Source organism: Molossus molossus, unplaced genomic scaffold (assembly GCF_014108415.1).
Source record: "Molossus molossus isolate mMolMol1 unplaced genomic scaffold, mMolMol1.p scaffold_m16_p_6, whole genome shotgun sequence".
In the NCBI taxonomy this organism is placed as follows: domain Eukaryota; kingdom Metazoa; phylum Chordata; class Mammalia; order Chiroptera; family Molossidae; genus Molossus; species Molossus molossus.
Window position 1 is genome coordinate 112,555,835 of NW_023425399.1, and position 18,436 is coordinate 112,574,270.

Consider the following 18,436-nt stretch of genomic DNA (forward strand, 5'->3'; position numbering starts at 1 on the left):
TTATATATTTTGAATATAACCCCTTACCAGAATGTGATTTGTGAGCATTTTCTCCCATTCAGTTGGTTGTGTTTTTGTTTTGCTGATGGCTCCCCTTTGATGTGCAGAGTCTTTTCAATGTGATGTAGCTTTGCTTGTTTATTTTTGCTTTTCTTTTGGTGTCAGACTCAAAAATTCATCACTAACAACTATGTCAAGGAGCTTACTGCCTGTGTTTTTTTCCTAAGTATTTTATGGTTTCAGGTTTTACATGCAAGTCTTTAATCTACTTTGAGTTAATTTGGAGGTTTGGGGAAGTGGTCCAGTTCTACTCCTTTGCATGTGGCTGAGCAGGTTTCCCAACATCATTCACTGAAGAGAAAATTTTTTCCCCACTGCATATTTTTGGCTCTTTTGTCATAAATTAACTGACCATATAGACATGGGTTTATTTCTGAGCTCTCTATTCTGTTTCACTGATGTATCTGCCCATTTTTATGCCTGTGCCATACTGTTTTCATTACTATAGCTTTGTAATAGTTTGAAATCAGGGAACAAGATGTCTCCGGCTTTTTTCTTCTTTCTCAAGATTCCTTTGGCTATTTGGGGTTTTTATGTGGTTCCAAATTTTAGGGTTGCTTGTTCTATTTCTATGAAAACTTCATTAGAATTTTGGTAGGGATTATATCAAATCTGTAGATTTCTTTAGGTAGTATGGACATTTTAATAACATTAATCCTTCCAATTCATGATAATGGAATTGTGTGTCTTTTTCTATTTCTTTCTTCAATGTCTTGTAGGTTTCAGTATACAGGTTTTTCACCTCATTGGTTAAATTTATTTCTAGGTGTTTTATTCTTTTTTTGATGCAGATGTACATGGGATTGTCTTCTTCGTTTCTCTTTTTCGTAGTTCATTATAGGTGTATAGGAACAACAGATTTTTATGTATTGATTTTCTATCCTGCAACATTAAATTCATTTAGTCCTAACAGTTTAGAGTAGAGTCTTAAAGGTGTTCTATATATCATAGATGTACCATAATTTAATTAAAAGTATACCTCATTTTAAAAAATCCTTTAATTCTTAGTCTTAAATATATAATCAACATTGAATTAAGTATGCTTGTGCACATACATCTTCGGACATTTAAAAATGGCTTAGGGTAAATTTCTAGATATGGTATGACTTTTGGTCAAGAGACATTTTATTTTTGAAATATTTTATACACATTGCCAAATGGTCCATTAGAAAAATTGTATCAATTTACAGTTTTACTTGCCTGTGATATATAAATTCTCATTTTATTATTCTATAGACAACAGCAGATATTGTTATTTTTAATATTTACCCAGCTGATAGGTAAGAAACACCATTTTGATTTGCATTTTCTTCATCTAAACTTATATTCTAGTTGTTTGCCCAATTTTATTGATGTCATGTTTCTTATAATAGCTACCATTCACTGAGAACCTGTATATATAGTACTGAGCCACTGAAATATCTAATTTCTAATTTAGTATTTTGACACTCTTATGATCTATATATCTGTCCACATTTGAAGGAAACTTAAGCCAGAAAGTAAATGCTGCCTCAATCAGTCTCTGGCATTGTTACACAGCAAAGACTCCAGACATGTGATGGTTTTTCAAAGAATATCATTTGAATTGGAATAAAAAAAAACACAAACAGCATCAGAATATCAAACATCACAATTCTTTAACCATTGACAATCCCCATGTATGGTGGACAACTTTTTCTAACTGTTTGTTACGAACACCCACCAATAGTATCATTTTATCTTGATGAGTGTGTTCTACTTATTTCGTGATCTGACCCATCTCTTTCAGAAGCAGTTTGATGATTTTTTATTTTATTTTGGAAATCATATTGGTCAAAGAAATGTCAAGTTCAGCCCTGATTTAAAAAAAAAAAAAAAAAAGACCCCAGGGTGTTTAAATAATTGACTCTTCTGGTTAATGTGTAATGAGGTGAATTCTCTGAGCACAAAGTCACTTGATAAGTGAACATGTCGCAATATATGCATACATGCTTATTCATAACAGAGACATTTGACCTGTTCTCCCTAGTTAAGATCCAGGTCCCTCGAACTGGAAAGGAGAAGTTTATTTAGAATGGAAATCATTCTAGAACTGGCATTTTGAATCAGGAAATCATTATTTCTTTCTACAGTCTGGCTGCCACTTGAGAGCAGACTCAACCAGGAAACACTCCTTGGACATTTTCTTAGGCCAAAATGTTTGGAATAAACATTTTCCAAGGGAAACTATTCTATCTTGTATTATTCCAAAAGCTATAAACATTTCGGTCCCAAATTTCTTGCATGTTGATTTTTGATTTCATTATTTCTTATGTGCAGCTTGGTCTTGTCTCTGTAAACCAATCCCCACAATCACATCCTATTCCCATCCCCACAATCACATCCTATTCCTGCTGTATTTTCGAAGGTGGAGAAGACATTTCCCCCAACTTAACTCAGTAAGCACAGCCTGAAACTCCGACTGCTGTATGCAAAATAAACACAGAAGGTTCTCAAAGTTGAAGAGACATGCCCCCTGGGAACCTTCGACTAGAAAACGATGTGGTGAGGGGTTTGCCGGGTTTTCTGTTTGCACATAGATCTCAGAACTGGAGCCGATGAAGCCAGCAACCAGCAAACACTGACAAGCTCCGATCAAAACCAAACCAGAGCAACCCATCCCAAGTCTGTTGGCTCTGCTGAAGGATCAGGGAATGGTGAGCTTAGCAAGACCAAAAATGTTTAGACAATAACTGCTCAGAGTCAGCCGAACAGCACAGAAAAGGGGGGCCGCACCTCAAGGCTCTGCTCACGAAGCTGAGTGGAGAGACTAGACTGCCCACCTTGCCAGGATGCAGACGAGGCGCCCTGTCGTCGCCGCTGAAGTCGTGGAGAGGAGGGGGGGTGCAGCCAGGACGTTCGTCCCTGCTGAGGCTAATGGGGCCCCCACCCTGGTGGGGTCAGTGGAAGTCACCTCGGGAGCAGTGCTTACTTCACCTACTCTGTCCCAGCTAGGGCGGACCGGTGGCTGGTGGGAGCGCCCGTCTTTGCCCAGCAGTAGCAAGAGGCGCCCGGGTCTCTGTGGGGGTCTAGGGGGGCAGCTGGGCTCCTTCATGTCCAGGTGCGTGACTTCCCCTTCACCTCCCAGCGCAGGCTCGGAGGCACCCATCCAGAGCAGGATGCTTAGACAAGATCTGCGGTCTCATCACATGATACCCAGAGCAGGCAGGACACGACTGAATAGCGCTCATCATATCAAGAACCACAATGTCTTAGAAGGAATGAAAAAGGACAGTCTGTGGAGGCCAACAGCCGAAACAACAGAGATGTTTTCATCACCTGGCGAGGGTTTTTAAAGTATCCACCCTAAAAATGCTTTCATGAGCAATCATGAACATGCTTGAAAGTTTTAAAAAGTAGATGTTCTCCGCAGAGAAATAATACAAAATACAAGGCAGAAACCAATGGAAAAGTTAGAACTGCAAAAAACACAGCCATTAAATTTAAGAAATGAATGGAGAGGCCAGAGGGAAGAATCGGCTCCCTTGAGACAGAAGAATAGACGTTATGCAGTTTGAATGAGAGAAAAACAAAATAGCGCCTTTGCTAACAGGGGTTGAGTGAGGGGCTTGTGGGATGAGCCTGAAGATCAAATGTTGATACTGTTGGAGTCCAGCTGGTATGAAAGATGAAACAGCATAGGGTGGAATCATATTCAAAGAGGAAAAACGGGTGAACATCTTCCAAATTTAGGAATAGGGTCAAATCCACAGTCTGGAAACGTAGCAAACCCCGACAGTACAAAGTCAAAAGATCCACGTCAAGACCCATCAGTCAAGCTTATGGAAAATTAAGAAAAACATCTGGACAGCCCCAGGAAGGAAATCACAGCGATGCACGGGGAAAAGAACAATCCGGAATCCAGTGATGGCGACTCTCTCGTCGGAAGCCACAGAGGCCGAAAAGCAGCAGCATAGGGTTGTCCAGTTTGTAAAAAAAAAACAAAAAAAACTCAGCTGTCAGCTCCAAATGCTCTGTCCTTCAGGGCCTTCTCAGAGGACGGGAAACCACGGTCATTTGTCCCCAGCAAATCAGCACATGAAGAGATGTTCAACATTAGCCGTCGGGGAAATGCGAGCGAAAACCGCATGAGATATAACCGCCCCCCGGACGGGACGGCGGAACAGCAAAGGGACACAGCCCTGCCGGTGAGGACAGGCTGCGGGGCCCATCACCTGTTACTGGCGGGAAAGGAAGTGATAGATCACTCTGGGAACACCTTGGCAGCTTCCCAAACAGCAAGTATCACATGAACAGGAAATAACCCTCCTGGGCATTTCTCTCTGAGAAATGAAAATTTACATTCTCCCGAAACCACCACAGGCATCTTTAGAGAAGTTTTATTGGTCAGCGCCCGAACTTGGAGACAACCCTTGTGACCTACGTGGAAATAATCAAACAAGCCGCAACACCCCACCTTGGCACCCTCCCCGGAGATCGAATGGAATGAGCTCCTGATCCGTGCAGTGATCTGAGTGACGCTCTCGAGAGCTACGTTGAGTGCCAGTCCTACAAGACTCCGTAGTCCATGATGCCACGTGCACAACACTATGGAAGTGACCAAACCGTAGAAATGGAGACCGCGCCTGTGGTTGCCGGTGACCACGGAGTGATGATGCTATAAGATGGCAACATGATGGCTCCTTGTTCTGCCGGACACAGTCTGTGTTTTGACTGGAACACTGTTGATACCTGGTTAGAATATTGTATGTTACCACTGGGGAAACAGGGTGGAGGAAGTGGGGTTCATCTTCAGTACTTCTTACAACGGCTGAAGAATCAGCAATTATCTCAAAACAAAAACTCAGTGAAAAAATGCGAACCCTTTTCTATTATGTACGATGTTTCCCCTTTTCCAAGGTACTCACGTTTTACTTCTGTTTTGGGGGTCTGTGGGAGCCGGGTCCAAATTCTCATCCTGCTCTCTCTTGCTCTCTGACCTGCTGCAATTACATATGTTTTCTGAATCTGTTTGATGATCTGCAAAATGGTGTTTAAGTCACAACTTATCTAAATGATTAGTTTATTTGTGCATGGGAATAAAAAGTGCACATGACGTGGAGTAGTCACTCAAGAGATACATGTTTGTCCCTTGCGTTCACACTTCACCAATACAGCCGCTCTTAGCCTGGCCATCGGAGTTTCAGGGCCGGTGACACAGCATGCCCTGTCCCGCCCGGTGGGCTTCCCGCACCGCCCGGCACGGTGCCCCTTCTCCTCGGCTGCGGGCTCTTCTGAGGTTAAGGGCACTAACGGCCAGAGCGCCTGCCTCGGTTTCTAACAGATGTTGGACGGGGGTGCGTCTTTCCACGTGAATAATCTCACTCCGACCTTAGACTGGAAGATCTCCAGAGGACAGCAGATCCGTGGCCATCCCCGGTCCCCCTGGAGTCCGCATGCATCTCCCCACTCATGGACGCTCAGGCTAGACTGTCGATTACGTGGACAGAGGCCAGGAAAGTCGAGCTGGAAAGAACATGGAGGTGCACTCTGGTCCCTCCTTTCACGGATCCAGCGCATCCCCCACCTCGGGCTCTTCCTGTCCCGTCTCCAGCTGTGCCCCCTCTGACACACACGACCTCCAATGCCTCCTTAGGGTTAAGTCCTCCACACTGTATGGGGAAATGCTCTCAAAATGACGTAGCTTCCTCCCTCATCCTCACTGAATGCAACATGATGTAAATCCAAGGGGCCAAATACATTTATCTGTTTTTTCCTCCCTTTCAGACGGTCTGTATTTATTCAATTTTAAAATGCTGCTTCCTAATTGAGGGGAAAGAGGGAGCAGAGCCTAGATGGGTAAAATGTTATATTTAACTGGTGCTTATATAAGTAGTCCTCTTTATTTTGCTTACGCAAGACAGAACATAAACTTTTTTTTACATATTCTTCTTCACGAACTAGAAACGGGGTTGCTGGTTGGGATTTAAAGGGGCCTTCTCTTCGAGCGAGCACCGACTGGATTCTTGTGCGTGGGGGAGGGCATCGAGGTGACGTGGGAGACACACGAGGCAGTCACGTTCAGTGCCCATCTGCTCGCTCATTTGTCACCTTCTCCGGTCATTTGCTCAGCAGATGTTTATCCAGTGTGCCTGCCGCTGGGACTAAGCAGCGAGAATTCAATAGGGTGACAAGCGCCGACCACAGCAGGGGCCAAACCCAGGTGCTGAGATGCAGCGCGTCAGGGGCTCCATAGGTGAGGTGCAGGGGGCCAGGCCGTACATAGAAAAGGCGTCGAGACGACGTGGACGAGGAACGGCAGCCAGCCGGGGGAGGGCGGAGGAAGGGGCCTGTGTGGGGAGGGAAGTAGCAGGTGAGTCAGGAACACAGGTGACACGAGGGTGATCTGATCTGCAAAACACTTAGAGCATTTCTGCTGAATAGGGAACCCATCTCGGAAGTCGTTTAACAATATTGGGATATTGGCAGTGAAGAAAAAAAGACCCTTCCTCCCCTTCTCACACAGCTGTCGGTATCAGCAGGGACGTGGGTTTGGGGAGATGTTTTGATCTCTGGAACAACATAGTCTAACCCGGGAGCAATTCATCTTCAGATGTTTTAGGAGGAAGCGAGGAAAAATACAGAAGGCAGAAATATGTTTTTGGTCTGTGTTAAAAAAAGAAAAAATATTCTCAAGGTGTGTCCTTAAGTTATGTATTCAACCTTGAATTCTGCAAATATTGCATCGTGCCTTCTGTGTGAAGGTCTAGGAATTCACGGGTGTGCCACGTTGGAATGGAGCAGCCTTCAGCGAGGGACGTGGGGTTCATCAAAAACCATGCATTTAAGGGTACGTTTTCAGCTAGACTAGAGCTACCTAGTAGCTTTTGGATGAAGCGGTACCTGAGATTTTATTTACTGGCGTAGTTAAATAGTATCATCTCTGACGAGAAGGGTGTTGTATAATTAGAAATCTAGTGTCATCATAATTTAATTTTCTGAGGCTGCCACAATAAGTATGGATCTGATACGATTTAAATTTCTTGTATCTCTTACCTCTTGTTGACTGGACGTGTTCTAGCAAAGAGAGTTCGATGATGAGAATAGCATGAAAGTATTAGAAAGGTTATCGAATTTTAAATCTTGATGGTTGCAAGCAGGCTGATTAGAAGTGTGCTACTGATATGGATGGAAGCATTCTGGAACATTCTGAGTTCATGTGGACAAAACTTAGGAAACAACCTAGTAAAAGATACTTGATGTGATTAAGCCATTAGAAAAAAACAATATCCTGGGGAAGGTGAAAATTGAACTGGACATGCATTCTGGTCGTTTAGATAAACATAAGTCTAAACAGTCCGATTACCCAAGGCTAACCTGTCACTCACCCTGGATCTTCAGAAAACTGATAAAAAATCAAGTGGAGTAACCAGTGAAAGTCTGGGATCCTTTCCTGAGCGAGTATTAAGTGCCTTGGGTGAATGATTTTTTTCCCCTCAAAAGGGTTTGAATTACTAGAGTGGAATAGAGTATTTAACACTCCTTAGCTGGGATACCCCATCAGTAGTGGCTTTTCCTGGTGGCCAGATCTCCTTGCTAAGTTAGAGGGATGATTTAATGACAATCTGAGATAGCTTCCCCGAGCCAAAACTTTCTTATTCTCTTCTGTTGGATAGAGAGCAGTCCACTGAAGACGGTGTGGTGAGTGGGAGTAGGAGGGACTCAAGAATTAAAACTGTCCAGTGTCAGCTCATCTAGGGTCAGCCGTCGCTCTTCAGAAATCGTGGATCATTTTAGTGGCAACCACAGGGCACCTGGTGCCTCCCTGATGCCCCCAGGCTGCCCCAGGCCTCCACAGTGATGCCCTCCAGGTCGGGTCCTCCTTGGGGTGCACACACCTGGGACTTTTCCTGGCCCCTTGGCCCATAAGTTCTGCCCAGGTCCTTCACGATCCCGTTGGCTGCTTTCCACAGGGGCAGCCAGTGAACCCGGCGAATTCACGTGAATGTGCCGCTGACACTTTCACGCCGTCATCTTGGTCACTCTCCAGGCCCCAAGCTCAGATCGCTTCACTGGAACCGTCCGAGCACAGTTGCATTGAACGGGGAGTCAAATGTCCAACAAAGAGAAGTATGTTGTTTCCGTCAGGGGCACTTGATTCAGAACTTGTTAGTTACATGCGCAAAGTATTTCCCCTAGAAAACACGTTTTCATATGAACAGAGACCTGGGAACATGAGCCATCAGACCTGTTCTCAGGCCGAAATCCCAGGTTAGGGAGGACATGACCTAAGCAGTGGAGAAACCCCACTTGGGCGGGGAGATGTTTTCCTGCCAAGGGCCATTTGGGTCTTTAGAGCATCATTCACGGGCCGTGCAAAGTCATCGGCGTCAAGTTAGCCTGCCGTGTTTGGTCAGGCCAGTTCGGTGAGACCTGTGATGTGAGCTGGTGCTGATTTCTCGGGCCTTACGGAGTTTCTTCTCTTTTCTACCATTAGTGCTGGGATCGTAGCAGGTGCCCGATCAACGACAGTGGGCCGGCCGGGAGAGGGGACGAGGTAGTGCGTTTCAAATGGAAAAGAGCCTTCTATGGTAACCTTGCATGAGGTTGCAAGGAAAATCAAATCTAAACAGGAAGAGGGCAGAACCGTCTATTCATTTGGAATATGATTTGGTGAGCTCTGTACCTGACTATATCTGACAGGTAACCTGTATTAGTCTTCTGTGTGCCCACTGATGTAGGTGGTGAGCACAGTGTGTTAAGAAACTAGTGGCTGGCCACTTCAGTGATAAGATAAGCCCAGTTTTCACAACATAACACTTTCAGGAGTGATTGATTGGAGAAATGTAGTGCCTTCTGAACTCCACGTTGAATTCAGATATTTCTTTAACGGGGTAAGATAGTTCTCTAGAATATTATTAGAAATTCTTCTGTGTTTTAAGTACTTAGGCAGTGGAAAGGCTGTTAATTAGATCACTTCTGTAAACTTGTGAATTAGTAAAACTGCTCCTCTCTGTATATAATCCTGGTGGTCACAGGTAGGAACAATTGTTTTAACAGTAATGAACCACATTCGATTTTATTTTTCAGTATTGATCTGTTCAAGTTCAAAGCAGTTGTTTTGGAATCATACCAGTCTCTCAGCCTGAGGTGGTTTTTCTGTGTATTTAGCAAGGATTCAAGGGCCTTCAACCAGAGAAAAACTCTCTTTAGTTCACATGTGAGGCTCCGACTGTAGGCTGCCTCCGACCACCACAGCAGTGACAGCTGTACCACAGCGATATGTAAGGCAAGGGATACAGCAAGGCAACAATTCTTCCAATTATTTCATGAACCAGTGAGACTGCATCTTGCCAAAAGTAGAGGAAGACATTTGGAGGTAAGGAAAGACAGAAAGAAAAAAATAATAGGCCAAAAGAGAAACAAGAAAGAAAACTTATTTAAAGTACACACCCTTGCCTCAGATATCAACAAGTAGGGCATACGCACATGTGCTAAAGTACTGTCTCTGTACTTCGGACTGCGGCTCACTAGGTGCTTACAGTTTCCAGGTACGTTGTGGGCTGCACGTGTGTCTCCTACGCCCTTAAAATATTTGACTTTATTTAATCAGCACATGAACCCTACGAGGGCAACATTGTTACGTTTTCCATTCTCCAGTCTCAGAACGTGGAAGAACCCGCGGGAGGTCCGCTGTGAAGGGCAGTGTTAGAACGAGAGCGCACGCCCGACGGCCTCACACCACCGCGAACAACGATGTTGAATGTTTGTCTGTCTGTTGTTTTGAACCGAATGCGTTGCATAGTTTTGGGGGCATAGCTCTCTCTGCTCGAATCCCAAGCAAACAGAACAATTAAGCAAAAATAACTGCGTGCCGCGGCTACATGATGACACGCCACGTGATGACGTCAGCACTGCATTGTTTCCACACCTGAAAAGATACTTTAACCACGACTCTCCTCCCAACACCTTAAAAATCCTCTGGCATCCTTAAGAAGGCAACACACCTCTGTGTCACCAGAGCAGGTTCCCGGTCGCCGCACCTTAGGGGGCTTGGAACCGAGCCTCTTGGGTAAGGATGCAAATGAGCAAGACAAGTGTGATCGCTCGGACACTGTCCATTCATGCCCTGTAGCCGGAGAATAAATGGGAAATGAGAGGCATCGGAACAGCCCTGTCTTTCCTGCTGGGACGTCGTGACATTTGTCAGCAGGTCTCTGAACTGGTTCTGTTCTAGAACAACCTCCTCACGGTCCCTCCCTGACTGAGGTTTCAAGCCTTTTTGTTGGGTTGGTACCCATGACTTGTGTAAGGTCGTCGCACTGTCCTGAACACTGGTTGGTACTTGCCTTTATGCCTCTTGTCTTTACAGTTTCCATCCTTGTTCTACCTGAGATCTTCTTTGGAGTCCAAGCCTGGCCTCCAGCAAGGTGTACCTCCATGCCCACCCTACATTTAACCCAACGTTAGTACAAACAGTTGCCATTTGTAAAGCCTCCTTGATTGTGACCAGCCCTGAAAAGAGAGGGAACGAGGTCCTGCCTTCCCCCTTCTGTTTTATTTGGGGGAGCTGGGGAGCTGGAGAACTGAGGTGAACACACGTATAATAAGAAACACGAAGGAAATCTGTCTGGTTACAGGTGAGAACCACTGAAAATGTTCCTCGTAAGTGATTTTGAAGTCTGGTCATAAATAATTATTGGAAACTAAATTTCAAATAATACTCAAGTCCGTACTTTGACCTTTATCAAATCTTTTGGGAAATTCTTTCCTCTGCCATAAATGTCTAATAATTTTTCAGTGAAAAGGTCAGGTGCATTGAAGATTCTCTCGTAATCGATCCATAGGCATTGACATTTGTTTTTGAATTTGGACAAATGTTCACGCTGGACTTTGACTCCCTGAGATATTTGAGTAATCGATCCTTTCAACTGCCTCACACTCGAGAAGCGTCCTTCCTCTTCTAGAAGGGAAAACGTGAACCTGGAGGTACCGCTGCCCCTGGGCACACCTGGAATGTTGCCGTCAAAACTCGAAAGGATACATGTGTCCGGTGTCTTAAAATTTTGAACCTTATCAAGTGACTGAAAACATTGGAACGTCCTGGGATCCCAAAGTATTTACAGCACAACAGGAGAAGGGCATGTTTCACCTGAATGTTCACACTCTCTGGGCCAGAGTATAAGTGAAATTCTGTAAGCAAATACGGTGACCTTGGGACAGGTGGTGAGAAGAATCAAGCCGCTTCCCTCCTCTGTTCCTGGAGATGTTGGGACACAGCCCCACACACTGGCCGTTGGTCTCGTGTGGATGCCCGAAGTTGGGAACCCTCTGGAGAGTGTCTTCCTCAAGTTGGGAACACAGATGTCATTGAACAAACCACTCGCGCGCTCAGACCAGCGGCTGACTTGCAATTGGCATGGAAGGACCGGCGCATCCCTTGGTAATGTGCCCACTGCTCATCTTCTTTGCTGCTCAGTAGGGCCTGAGGTTGTAGGTGATGTTCTGCAGCAATCCGTGCTGGTAAACCACCTTCTCCCCAGTCCCTTAGATCACGAGACTGGCAGAGGCAAGAGGAGACAAGGCAAACCTAGACTGCTTTGTAATGAAAACTCCACGTGTCTTCTACCGAGAGGGGCAGGTGTGTTGTCACCAGGCGGCTGTTCTCTGAAGCACAGAGACTGGGCATTCATTTGGCTCGGGGACAGCTTGGGCAGCTTTGCTGAGGGGAAGCCCTTACCCCTGGACCACACATACCCTCCAACCTGACGCTACAAGAGCTCCTGGGCTGGTGAAGGGCTGACAATAACCAGTGTTGCCTGGAGGCATCATTCTGCCCGTCTCGCTGCCCAGTGCCTCTCTGGTGGAAACCGGCGGCTACAACGATACTCTTTTATGCCCACACTCATCTGTCCTTCCTCTCGCCTCTCCCACAGACCTCTTTGTCTTTCGTCTTTCAGTCGCTCTGTCAAGGCTGCTGGCCAAGAAGCCAAGCGATTCACTAGTTTCCAGTCCTCTGTGTGGGTCCTAACTGTGGGTCCTTTGTCCCTCCATTCATTGTGCTTGACCAGTGTTCTTTCTCCAAGGACTCGGTGGGTCTCTTTCTCAGCACCATCCTCCAGGGCCATCCCCTGGTAGGTATGTAGTAAGGCAGCTTCCGTTTGCATCTCATGAATCATGCCTGAGTGCTCATCCACCCACATTAGCTCATTGAAAGACACTGCCTACGAACTCATAGGTGTCAACTCCAAGAGCACCGTGTCATATAGACAGGTTACTTGAGGGTGTGGTCATGCACCTGTGTAATTTACTGTTGTCCTCTGCACCGGTTGGTCCTGATCCTGAATATGTCATGTCCCGTGCCTGAAGAACTGCCTTTAAGTCTGCCCGATGCTGTCACTTGGTGGCTGTGACAATCGCCAGACCGTGACAGGCAGCTCCGGACACACAGTCACTTCATCACCAGGAGCTCACTGTCTACCAAGGACCAACTTCAGCATATGGGGTGCTGGTTTTCAAAAGAAAAGTAGGTCCCTTCCACGGATGGCATTGCCTTGTTCGAGAACCGTTGGGGTCGACTCTGTTACTTCTCTGTTGGAATTGCCACATCCCCACCGTGCCTTTGTGTCCATGGCCTATTCTAGTTCCATTGGATTTTCTGGACCAAGTGCATAGAGCTGGGGACCGCTGCTCCCCTCTTGCTCACAGCCTCATTCAAAATGCCATGCTTTGGGGACACGCCAGGAATGGGTCAGAACTTTATTTTTAAATGCAGTATATCCAGTCTCCCAAAAAGGAGGCTAGCCAAGCACCCTGCCTCTTTCTTGGTGCTGTAACGTGTCCTGTATGTGAGTGGTGATGATTCTGTGTGCACCAGAAAACTGGCCTCTGTGTGCACCAGAAAACTGGCCTCTGTGCATGTTTTTTTTGGGGGGGAGTGCATTAATCTGTGTGGGGTGAATTTTCTACTCTCTGTCATGCTCAAGGGCACTCAAAGTACTTGCCACCTCTTGTTCATCAGGTCTAATTAGCATGATGTCTTCACTCTAATGAACCAATGAGGCATTCTGGAACCTCAAGGTCATTCGAGGTCCAGCAAAGGTATTACCTCTGGAAAAAGAAGGTGAGATTGGTTATATTTACAACTGTCCATCATCATCCACTGCTTGATGTCTCTAAGGGTCGTCCAGGTCCGTTGTATCTGTATGGTCTTTGAGACACTCATTTTGGTGATCCTACTGGGATCAGATATTGCTTCACGGTGCTCAAGTCCATCCATTCAAATGAGCTCTTCCCAGCCTTCCCTTTCCACTCCTCCCTCTCGTGGCCCTGACTTGGCACGGGAGACGTGAAGGTCTTCTGTGAGGTCAGTCCTGGGCCTGGGCACATCAGCGTGCCCTCTGGATTCAGCAGATCAGAGCTTCTTCAAACACTGTCGGGGACAATGCCCAGCCTTCGTATCATCCTCTGATTTGAAAGTTGGCTGACCCGAGCCCATCAGTCATTTTCTTCACAGCTTCCAAGTCATTTAACAACATCCAGCCGAGTTCAACACCCATGGCATCACCACCACCACCATATTATTTAAGCGCTAAGCTGCTGCGTCAAACCGGTCCTCCTTACTCCATGCTCGCCCTCGCCTCCACCTCCCAGCAGTGAGGCTCACCAGGGATGCTCAGGTACCAGACTCATACCCGGAAGGTCTCTACTTCCAGGGCCATAATTCTCTTCGTGTGAGGCATTCAAGAAAAGACATTTCTTTCATCCCTTCTCCCTTTCAATTTTGTGGCCAGAGTTAACCATATTTATCCATTTCGTTTTAAAAATACAATTATGTCTTTAAATCTGTGTCTTGGTACCCACGTCTACACTAACATCTATATTTTGATATATGGACTTATTTATTTAATGTTGTCAGATGCAGAGAAGTTTATTATGCGGGATGCCTTAGCTCCGGGCCTGTTCTCACCACGAGTCTCTGCAAAGGCCCCCTCTGCTCTGTCTTCCACTCTCTTCCTGTTACCTGTGTATCCTCCTCCACATCCGTTCCCTCCCCAGGCCACTGTTATAGTATGTGCCTGTTATTTATATATGTTCTTGAGAAATATACACTTTAAAGTTTTGTAAATGATACATATCTCGTTCTGTTTATTACTTTTTATATTCCATACCATCTTTTATCTTTGGAGATTAATCTTTGTCATTCACATACTGTTTGGACACAAGTTGTCTTCATCATGACACTGTGTCTTTAATGCGTGAGCATGGCCTCTCCTAAAATAAGGGCACTTTCGTAAATGACCACAATTACCAAACCAAAAAAAATCAATAAATTATTAATATCATCAAGATCTGGTGTGCATTCAAATTCCCTCTATATCTTTGATATCTATTTGTTTTAAGCCCATCTAGTTTTATTCATGTATGAGGTGTTATACCTTTTTAATCACCTTTTTAGTTTACAACAGCTTCTCCCATTATTTTCTGATAAATTGAGGTTTTAAAAAATCAGGTCATTTCTGAAACTTGAATTTTATATCATGTTAATATGTCTGAAATAGTATTCTTCTTTTGATTTTTTTTTCAGCTATTAAAAAAAGGACCTCATGAGCCAGGTATGGCTCTCTGGCCATGGTTTGCTAAACTATACCTCCTGAAAATCAAATTGGCCACTCACTCATGTGAGGTTGACTACATTTTATAGTACTTGAATCACAGAACCTGTAATACGTATTTTAATGTGTTTGCTTGTCTTTAATCGCAGTGACCAGTACGGTGATTACAGATGGAAAGTTATAGTGAATGAATGAATGAATGAATACATGAACTCTATCCGTCCAATCAGAATTGCCCACGAAATGATTTTGTGCCTTCTAACTGATAAATGTTCATCAGTTGAGTGGAGATCATTGGCAAAATATCATCAGTTTTTCACATAACATGTCTGTTTGACAAATACGATCCGTGTGGGTGTAGGATAGTCAGAGGAACCAAGAGGTAAGATACACTTATCCAGGGCATGGCCAGGTCTTAGGACATGTGTGCTGTCGTCAACTTTTTAGACAAATGGAGTTTCCTTCTGAAAAACTGTGCAAACGGACATATCCGTGAACTTTCGTAGTGGACACCGTTGGCTGTGAGCTTGGCCTTTGATGCTACAGTCTGCTTCTCTGTGTGTTCTCTGTTCAGCTAGAAAGGTTGCAGGTGGAAAATGCATCGGAACGGGACCAGAGGGAAATACTCGAGACAGAAAAACAAGAACTGGAGAGAGAAAATAGAAGTCTAAAGGCCCAGGTGAAAGAAATGGATGAGCTCCTCAAGGCGAAAAATAGATTAAATGCGAGCTCCCAAGGTCCCGATTTCAAGACATCACACATTGAGCTGCAGGAGAACCACAAGGTACAGGGGCTCTTGGGAAACAGGGGTCCCCCCTCACGGTGCCTCCCCCGCAGCGTGCCTCCCCCCTCACTGTGTTTCCCACCCCCTAACTGTGTCTCCCACCCCCTCACTGTGCCTCCCCCTCAGGGTGTCTCCCACCCCCTCACTGTGTCTCCCGCTCAGGGTGTCTCCTACTCCCTCACTGTGTCTCCCACCCCCTCACTGTGTCTCCCACCCCCTCACTGTGCCTCCCCCTCACTGTGCCTCCCCCTCAGGGTGTCTCCCACCCCCTCACTGTGTCTCCCACCCCCTCACTGTGCCTCCCCTCACTGTGCCTCCCCCTCAGGGTGTCTCCCACCCCCTCACTGTGTCTCCCACCCCCTCACTGTGTCTCCCACCCCCTCACCGTGTCTCCCATCCCCCTCACTGTGTCTCCCACCCCCCCACTGTGTCTCCCACCCCCCACTGTGTCTCCCACCCCCTCACTGTGTCTCCCACCCCCTCACTGTGTCTCCCATCCCCCTCACTGTGTCTCCCACCCCCTCACTGTGCCTCCCCCTCACTGTGCCTCCCCCTCAGGGTGTCTCCCACCCCCTCACTGTGTCTCCCACCCCCTCACTGTGCCTCCCCCTCACTGTGCCTCCCCCTCAGGGTGTCTCCCACCCCCTCACTGTGTCTCCCACCCCCTCACTGTGTCTCCCATCCCCCTCATTGTGTCTCCCACCCCCCCACTGTGTCTCCCACCCCCCCACTGTGTCTCCCACCCCCCCACTGTGTCTCCCACCCCCTCACTGTGTCTCCCACCCCCTCACTGTGTCTCCCATCCCCCACACTGTGTCTCCTACCCCCTCACTGTGTCTCCCACCCCCTCACTGTGTATTCCCCTCACCATGTCCCCCTCCCGGGTGTCCAGGGGGGCACTCCCTTCCTTTCCGGACCCCTCCAATCTGAACATTTCCTTTTGTGCTGACAGCTTGCTCTTTTTCTTCTTGTCGTGTAAAGTCACAGTGTTCATGCATGTGAAAGTGTGACAAATTTCATATGATAATGTCAGAATATGACAAATCTGAGCTTCATCTCTCGTGAAGTGCTTTGGAAGCTTGTTTTCTTAAATCATTCTGGCAACCGAACCTCTTCATTCAGGTCACACAACGGGTCATTCCAGAAAGTTACTGCAACAGAACGGTCACGGTGTGTCTCGGGAAGATGATGAATTAATCTGAGAATGGAAAGGCCACCAAAGCCCTAATGAATGTGCCTTACCGTCGGCCAATGACACGAGATGGCATTCCTACCTCGTTCCGTGTGAGGGGTGCCGCGTTCATCCGTTACGACGTTTGTCACAGTTTGTTTAGTAGCATGGAACCCCTCTACTGGAAAAAACAATTTCAGTCCGTTTTGAGCTTTAGTAGTTGTAAAAGAAGTATAAATGAAGAATTATTTTCAGTATGAAGTAAAAGGGGGTTGAGCTTTTTCTCTGTAGTGACAGCAGTGTGAGTTTTCAAATGTCGAAATCCATCTCATGCTCACTTAGCATGTGCTTGTAATTTATAATTGACAAGGAACAAAAGAAGAATATGAAGACGTCACTTTGTAAGAGGTGCAAGTTATCTATTACAGGCATAAGAAAATGTGTTTCAAGTCCAGGAGCAGCTATCATTTGTCTCTTGATTTATTCAGCAAACATCTCCCGCATACTCAGTCCATCAGGGCTTGGTGGGAGGAACCAGAAAACAGTAACCGAAAGGGCTGTCGTGCACGGGATCCGATGGCTTGCAGGATGGGGAGCCACCGGACACAGGCTCTGCGGGGTGACTCCTGGCTGGCCACCCCGGAGTGGCCTAAATCAAGAGTGGTTCCCTGTGAGCAAGTGTGGGGTCGATGCCCTGGTCCCCCCCCCCCCCCACCACCACCTCCATCACTGCTCCGCCTCCGCTACAAAGTGGAGACGAGGAAGTCGCCACAGGACGGGGCCGCTGGCTCCGTAGCCCCGTCGCCTCTCTTCCCGCTGAAATCAGCTCAAACCCAGGCCTCGGGACGTCTCTCGCCTCCCGCATCTGAACCTTGCTGGAGCTCTAGGGGTGAAGGAAACAAAGACGCTTACCCTTCTGAGAGGGACGAGCAGAGGGAATCGGGGTGCGTGCCGACAGCCAGTCTACTGTGTTTAGACGCACGCAGTGTGCACGGGCTGTTAGAAGGCAGAGCACCCCGTGTGGCCGCTGTGCCCGAGGCCTGCAGTCAAGAATCCGCCGGCTGCGTCTATGACGGCAGGTCTGTTAGACGGGGAAGATTAGTGGGCTCACGTCATGGCTTTCTCCCGAGAAAGGAGCATTCAGATGGGGATCACAGAGGCGAGAGGAATCAGTGCCCGGAGAGGAGCCATCAAAGACATTCTGCCCCAAGGAAGGGCGAGGGCTCCTTGCTCCCCGGGAAGCCTGCGTCTCTTCCAGGAAAGCAGGGTCCCCGAAAACCACGCATGTCCTTTCCTTTGAGATCATCTGACGTGTCTCGGGACAGGGCAGAGCGGCGGCCCGGGGGACAGAAACTCGGAAGAAGGCTGAGGTTCTGGGATTACGGTCTGCCCGCTGGCTCACAGGAGCTGGCCCGGTGACAGGATTCTGGGACAGGCAGGACACGACACCTGCTGCTGAGACAGCACGTGCTCAGGAAGACGTGCTGAGGACATGGTGGGGCACCGAGGAGAGTCCCGGAATCTCCTAAACTAACCACCGACCACCCCCCTGGAAGGACCTGGTGTTCGTACCTCCTTGGTGTAGCCGAAGAAATCGCCAAGTGATGACCTTTCCCAGGTGCTTTGTCCTTGGATCTTGCTGTCCCCTCTGTCCACATTGATTTGACTGAGATTCGGGGACCTTTCTCGGTTGTTTCAGGGACTTTATCCATCAATGTACATTATTCTTGGTGTGTGCTAAGACACAGCTTAGTCCCCTTAATCATCAAGCCTGTGTCAGGTTTATTGTCTTGGACATTTTCTGTTAGCATCCTCTGCAAAGTGCTTGTTGATTACTTATTTACCTAA

General features: G+C 46.9%; 1 protein-coding gene across 1 annotated transcript in view; it reads left to right on the forward strand.

The window, feature by feature from the left end:
* The window catches only part of CCDC102B (coiled-coil domain containing 102B), a 142,178-nt gene that overhangs the window by 21,169 nt on the left and 102,573 nt on the right, over positions 1-18,436 (forward strand). The window contains 1 exon segment of the mRNA XM_036245972.1: positions 15,208-15,417. Within this exon segment, the coding sequence (XP_036101865.1) occupies positions 15,208-15,417 (210 nt within the window).